The sequence below is a fragment of the Saccoglossus kowalevskii genome, chromosome 8 (genome assembly GCF_978046115.1).
Source record: "Saccoglossus kowalevskii chromosome 8, keSacKowa6.1, whole genome shotgun sequence".
Classification (NCBI taxonomy): domain Eukaryota; kingdom Metazoa; phylum Hemichordata; class Enteropneusta; family Harrimaniidae; genus Saccoglossus; species Saccoglossus kowalevskii.
In genome coordinates, this window is record NC_140648.1 from 17,570,964 (window position 1) to 17,578,401 (window position 7,438).

General features: G+C 33.9%; 1 protein-coding gene across 1 annotated transcript; it reads right to left on the reverse strand.

Moving 5' to 3' along the window:
• Positions 1–98: 98 nt before the first annotated feature.
• On the reverse strand, positions 99–6,190 carry LOC144349424 (meiosis inhibitor protein 1-like). Its single transcript, XM_085502732.1, has 9 exons — positions 6,172–6,190; positions 5,631–5,741; positions 5,159–5,301; positions 4,468–4,543; positions 3,499–3,671; positions 2,157–2,238; positions 1,288–1,397; positions 852–967; positions 99–445 (listed from the first exon to the last, which is right to left on the reverse strand). Exons 1-9 carry the CDS (start codon positions 6,188–6,190, stop codon positions 334–336), a joined length of 942 nt encoding a protein of 313 aa, XP_085358858.1. The 3' UTR covers positions 99–333.
• Between the last annotated feature and the right edge of the window lie 1,248 nt (positions 6,191–7,438).

Sequence of the window (7,438 nt, forward strand, 5' to 3'; positions counted from 1 at the left end):
TTTCCCCAGTGGAGTGATATACCAGGCAAATCTTATGATGGTTTGTGAAACAAAGAAGTGTGCAGATGCAAGCAAAAATGTTATGTCTCTGTGCCATGTTTGATTGAAAATGATTTATTTATGTCTGAGAAATGAGGCTAGATGAAAAGAGTACAATCTACACAAGTCCCTGGTTTGGGCAAATGTGTAAGACAGGAATGTTACTGATGATATCGTGAACACACTTTTCAATCAGTCATTTGAAACTTTTTTTATGAGCAAATCTGCCTGGTATCAACATTTATTGAATTTCCTCAGCAACAGAAATGTGGTGAATGCAAATTTACAAGAAATTCATAGTTCTTTTTGCAAAGAATTGATATTTTGGATGATTGAAGTCTTCATATCTGGATTTTTGTCTCTATACAGTGAGGTCCATTTTGGTATCACCACAGATTCAATAGATCTATAAACACTGTAAAGGAAATTACATGCAAGCAAGCTAACAAGCGAAATAGCTCTGCTGTCTTTGTCTTGTCATTTTGTTGTTGTAACGGCAATTACAAGCGTTAGATGTTATTGCTAAAAATCTCATTAAGGCAATTGAAAATACTATTTTCTTACCACAAATATTCACCAAAAATAGAGAATTTAAGATATTGCTCACCAAATAAACAAATCTGACAAAGCTCCACCCAAGGTACCTGTCATCATTGATGTAAAAGCTAAAAAAGTTTTGATCGATAAATATCTGCGAAAAATACAGCAAACTATCGTAACAGCGATAAAAAATGTGTACAATCTCGCCATCAAATTTCTGTACTAGAGATACCAGTGGGCACATGTATATAATACTAGAAAGTCAAGGATACAATGTAGTTTGTGGTGATGTATTCGCTTCATCTTCTGGATATTCTTGGAAAATATGACATATCTTCTCTTTATTCTGCAGTCTCCAATTCTTTGCAAACTCTGGGAAAAACTCAATCTAGGAAAGCACATACCAGAAGCATGCACAAATTCAATTACTAGCATTAAAGATGGAAATCAAATAACAACAAGCAGCCTGTCGGCTGAGATAGCTCCGCTGTTAGCAATACACATTTCAATTAAAGAACTGAAGATATCATTAGAAAATGTATAGTATCAAAGCAATCGGGCTTGCTGTTTTCACAAAGAAGTTGAAAATATCACTTTTTACCAAAAATGACAAAATTATTCACCAAAATTAGAGAATTGAAGATATCAATAAATTTAATAATTGTGTGATGTCCTGAGAATTCACTGTGGATGGAATAACATACTTACATTACAAAATAAGTTGATAATAGGTGTTGGTATAGACTTGGTATGAACACATAAATCCAACACAAGCTGCATTAAATGAACATTCCATGGTTGGTGCACTAAATGATTATCTGGAAAAAATTACAACATTTTTAACTATTTTTACATACATGTACACTTCCATACTTTGCCACCATTTTTCAAAACAATTAATCTGTCATCTTCGATCAAAACTTGATAAGTTAAACTCTACTGTAAAGTACTTTATTTTCACTTTGAATTTACTTTTATTATTTTCACAACAGGGAAGAAAGAATCAGCGATCAGTGAATGTACAGTCAAGTAAAAATACCTTTTTTTTCTATATTTTACATTTAACTCATCAAGTAACAGTGAAAAAAAACTTCATACAAAACAGCCAAGAATTAATTCCAGTTAAAATAATTATTATACAATACACTGTCCAAAAGTTTTATTATACCATTACAGTAAATTTGAATAAATTACATAGTCTATGTTACCTGAAATAGTATCTGATATAGTTAAAGTCTTGCACAAATACACAGGAACTCTGCGACATATTACCTAGTCATGGTATTCATGTATACGTATATTCATAAAGGCATCAACATTATGAATCTCATACACACACATGTTATTGGATAAAGGTCCATCTACTTGTACTAAAGCATGTCTGAACTGAACACCAAAAGGACTTTGAGAATTGCTCGGTATAATTCTTTTAATTAAAAAAAATGAAAAGACTATAGTGTTTCGTATGCACATTTTTTAAAAATTGTTTGGTTTAGACAGGTTACAGTGTTTAGTTTTCTACAGGTTTCTAATTTACACATTACAAGTATTCAATTTAGACAGATTTAACTACTTACTAAAATCTGTGTCTATATCTGAAGTATACTTCAATAGATGATACAAACAATCAACACCTCTGGACTGTAATAACTCATTATTCTAAAATAATACAAAACAAATTTATAGTCAGTGTTAATAAGTAGTAGTTAATCAAAAGTTCTACGCAAATCATCCAACTTACTGGTAATATACTTATGTTCAATAAAACATTTTGAATGTTAGTAAAAACAAGTAATTGTATTACAAGGTTAAAAAATACATAACATGAACAGTTTAAGAGCATATCAGAGATATGGCTCCAGTTGGCCATTTTAGTCCAATCTGAAAAACAAAATGATGACCATTAAGGTTCACTAAAGTTTGATAAGCCAAGTTTGAATTGGTTCATGACCAAGATCCAGATCGGCATTACAGAAATTAAAACAAAATGGCTACCAAAATCCAACCGAAAAAAATGATGAAAAATCATTATGAAAAACGTCTATACACAAACAAAATTTGATGAATTCATAACATTAAATTGGCCGCCATTAAGCAATCTTTTATTGGATTGCCAAATACATGTGCATATGTGTGACATGATACATATGGGTGGGAAGATGGTTACAATTTTAAACCCCCCAAAAAATAATCTTTTCTGAGGTGGTCCTCGAGTATAAGCCCACCCCCTAATTTTCCTGATTTTATATGTTCAGGCCCCTGGGCTTATATTCAGGGAAGTACGGTATGATTATATATATAATTGAATATGATCATTCAAGGCATATCACAGTGATATGGCTCTGGAACAGCATTTGTTGAAACAACTGGCCACCAATCAGCCATTTTGAATCAAATCTGAAAAACAAAATGACATTCATCAAAGTGCCATAATGATACACACCTGCATAATATACAGAGTACATATGGACAACCAATATATACCAGTAAAATACAAGAAGTATGGGCTAACCAATATAAGCCGACATAATATACAGGATATGGGGAAACCAATATATGTATACATAATATACAGGGTATGGGGCAACCAATATATGCATACATAATATACAGTGTATGGGGCAACCAATATATGCATACATAATATACAGGGTATGGGGAAACCAATATATGCATACATAATATACAGGGTATGGGGAAACCAATATATGTATACATAATATACAGGGTATGGGGAAACCAATATATGTATACATAATATACAGGGTATGGGGAAACCAATATATGTATACATAATATACAGGGTATGGGGAAAGCAATATATGTATACATAATATACAGGGTATGGGGAAACCAATATATGCATACATAATATACAGGGTATGGGGCAACCAATATATGCATACATAATATACACACCTGTATAATGATATTTTGTAGTAGAATATAAAGTTGTTGTAGTTGTTTTGTTGGTATTGGTAATCTGACATCTCTATCAGCAAGCTGTGATCTACAAGTGCTTCTGTATAGATGTATTATATTGCTTTTACAACCCACTGAGAGCATTGCAATCCAAACGTGCAGGGCACATGCTGAAAATAAAACTTAGAATGTAAAGAAGATGTACACTGAGAGAATGCTAGTATGATTGATATTTCATGCAACAAGGCTACTAAACAGGGATGAGAAATGAGAATTTTAATTTTCAGCTGAAAGTAAAGTAGCCAGTGTCAGAGAACCGTAGTTGATCAAATCGTTACAATACAGACACTGCGCCTTTCCCGGGACCTCGCACTTGCTGATGAAGTCACTCAATTTTTCAGTTACCACTTGATTTTTCTCCCAATTCGCACGGTCAAAGTCACTTCCTTGTCAAGCCATCGATCTCTCGCAACAAACAATAAAATGGCGCCGTTAGCGAAAAGAAAATGACAGCTCTTCACTGATTGGCCCATCAGAGCAAACCCAGCCAATCATGTTTAATCGTTACATATTACTTCGAACACTTCAAAACCACTTCGGATTTTACGATTGCACTGATGAAAAGAGTCGCGAACATTCTACATTGGAGACATCGTGAGTTGTCTCCCTTCGACCATACACTGATACAGGCCTCTTGCAGCCGACAACAATGACCCAACAGCATGTTTACTTCCGGTGAATGAACAAGATTTGTATTCTTACCCCCCCCCAAAAAAAAAAATTTGCTCCTCGAATTTAGAAGTTTCAGAAAATCGATCCCTAAGGCTTAGAAAATTCTCATCCTTGACTGAAAACAGTGAAAATAAAGTCTTTTTTTCTCTACAGGACAGTGATTTGTAATGTTACAAGGATGAAGTAATAGACAATAATCTGAAGAGAACTATAAAAAAAATTGTGTTTACATACCTTGGACCAATGTAGGATGTTGTCCGCTGACCAACTTGATCAGATGTTCAAGACATAATGATACCATCTGTTCTACCTATTGAATAAACAATTTTCATACTCTGAATCACTTTAATTTTGTTAGCATCAAAAAATACTGTGTCATGCAAAGGAATTTATTTTCACTGAAGAAATAGACAGAATCATCCAGTGTACAAGTCTGATCAATATAAAAGCAGTCGGGCATATTGTTTTGAAAACAAAAATTAATTATTGGCTCTATTCAAGCATTCATTTTAAGCCTAATCCAATTATAAAATAATTTTTTGTTAACTATCACAAAAGAAAATCTACATCTAAAATGTCACATCTTTTCTCGAAATTTGAGCAAGACCTGTCTATTTGGTCCAAATACTGGTAGATGAAATAAAAATAGGTTAACCCAAGTTTTGGCAAGAACATTTTTTTTATTTACTTTGCATGCCATCATTTTTACAACGAAAAATTTGGTCCAACATTTTTCACATTTATATGACTATTTTTTTTTTATACTTTATTCATTATTTTTTAACCAAATTAAAATAATTTCAAAATAGGTACATGTCTTGATCAATATTTTTGTAACAAGGTGAGACAAAAATTATGCAGATTTTTTTTTTGGTGGATGATGACAGAAGATGACTCAATTCTATCAACAAGGGGAAAGACATACCTGTGACTTGTACTGGTGCACTAGTTTTATGAGTAATGCTATTGTAGTTAGGGATGTACACTGATAAGATGGCAAACTTTCTAACTTAGACCAACCTTCTATTAGTCTAATTATATATCTATTAGATAGTATCATTGATATTACTGTAAATAAAAACATAGACATCAGTTAACATATATTAACTTTTGTTGCAAATGCAGCATCACTTTTTTTTTTTAAATAAATATTTGTGCTTATAATAAGGAATCGTCTTGTCAGAGTAACTTAGCCAAAAATCCAATCTGAAAGTTTCTGCGTTTGCGAGTTAAATTTCCAAAACCTGATAGGCACACATTTTGCAAATTTAATCCAATTCATCAATAGAGGGCTCTGTGCAGTGGCTAAATATGTTAGAGGGGGACAATCAACCCAAACATTTTTTGCTAGTATGGCATTATTTTTTTGGTAGGTGTAAGTAGAAATTGTCATTTACCTGGACTATCTGATTGCTTGGTGGCTTGTATTAGTATAAAATTAAGATAATTTAAAGAATGAAAATGAACTTCAGTCTCAATATCATTGTCAGCATTGAACAGTTTACAAACTGAAAAAAACAAGAAAAGTAACACTGCAAATGTATACACACACCATGCAAAAACATCTTATTGAAACATCTCCATAATAGTAAATAGGACTTTTTTTCCTCAATTGCTAATTTTCTTGACAAGTTGCATTCCCATTTTCTATTAGATGCAGAACATCTCCTACTGATTATTGTGAGATCATCTTCGAAAATGATAAAATGTGTTGCTATAGCAACAAATCCTGAAATGGTTACAGCAAGAGACCATCACTATGAGCCACTATTCTGAATGAGAAATGCTTACAGCAATGGACCATCAACATGAGCCACACTTCTGAATGAGAAATGGTTACAGCAATGAACCATCGATATGAGCCACCATTCTGAATGAGAAACGGTTACAGCAATGAACCATCAATATGAGCCACTATTCTGAATGAGAAATACTTACAGCAATGGACCATCAACATGAGCCACACTTCTGAATGAGAAATGGTTACAGCAATGAACCATCGATATGAGCCACCATTCTGAATGAGAAACGGTTACAGCAATGAACCATCAATATGAGCCACCACTTTGAATGAGAAATGGTTACAGCAATGAACCATCGATATAAGCCACCATTCAGAATGAGAAATGGTTACAGCAATGGACCATCAACATAAGCCACCATTCTGAATGAGAAATGGTTACAGCAATGAACCATCAATATGAGCCACCATTCTGAATGAGAAATGGTTACAGCAATGAACCATCAATATGAGCCACCATTCTGAATGAGAAATGGTTACAGCAATGAACCATCAATATAAGCCACCATTCTGAAAGAGAAATGGTCACAGCAATGAACCATCAATATGAGCCACCATTCTGAATGAGAAATGGTTACAGCAATGAACCATCAATATGAGCCACCATTCTGAATGAGAAATGGTCACAGCAATGAACCATCAATATGAGCCACTATTCTGAATGAGAAATGGTTACAGCAATGAACCATCAATATGAGCCACCATTCTGAATGAGAAATGGTTACAGCAATGAACCATCAATATGAGCCACCATTCTGAATGAGAAATGGTTACAGCAATGAACCATCAATATGAGCCACCATTCTGAATGAGAAATGGTTACAGCAATGAACCATCAATATGAGCCACCATTCTGAATGAGAAATGGTTACAGCAATGAACCATCAATATGAGCCACCATTCTGAATGAGAAATGGTTACAGCAATGAACCATCAATATGAGCCACCATTCTGAATGAGAAATGGTTACAGCAATGATCCATCAATATGAGCCACCATTCTGAATGAGAAATGGTTACAGCAATGAACCATCAATATGAGCCACCATTCTGAAAGAGAAATGGTTACGGCAATGAACCATCAATATGAGCCACCATTCTGAAAGAGAAATGGTTACAGCAATGAACCATCAATATGAGCCACCATTCTGAATGAGAAATGGTTACAGCAATGAACCATCAATATGAGCCACCATTCTGAATGAGAAATGGTTACAGCAATAAACCATCAATATGAGCCACCATTCTGAATAAGAAATGGTTACAGCAATAAACCATCAATATGAGCCACTATTCTGAATGAGAAATGGTTACAGCAATGAACCATCAATATGAGCCACTATTCTGAATGAGAAATGGTTACAGCAATGGACCATCAATATGAGCCACCATTCTGAAAGAGAAA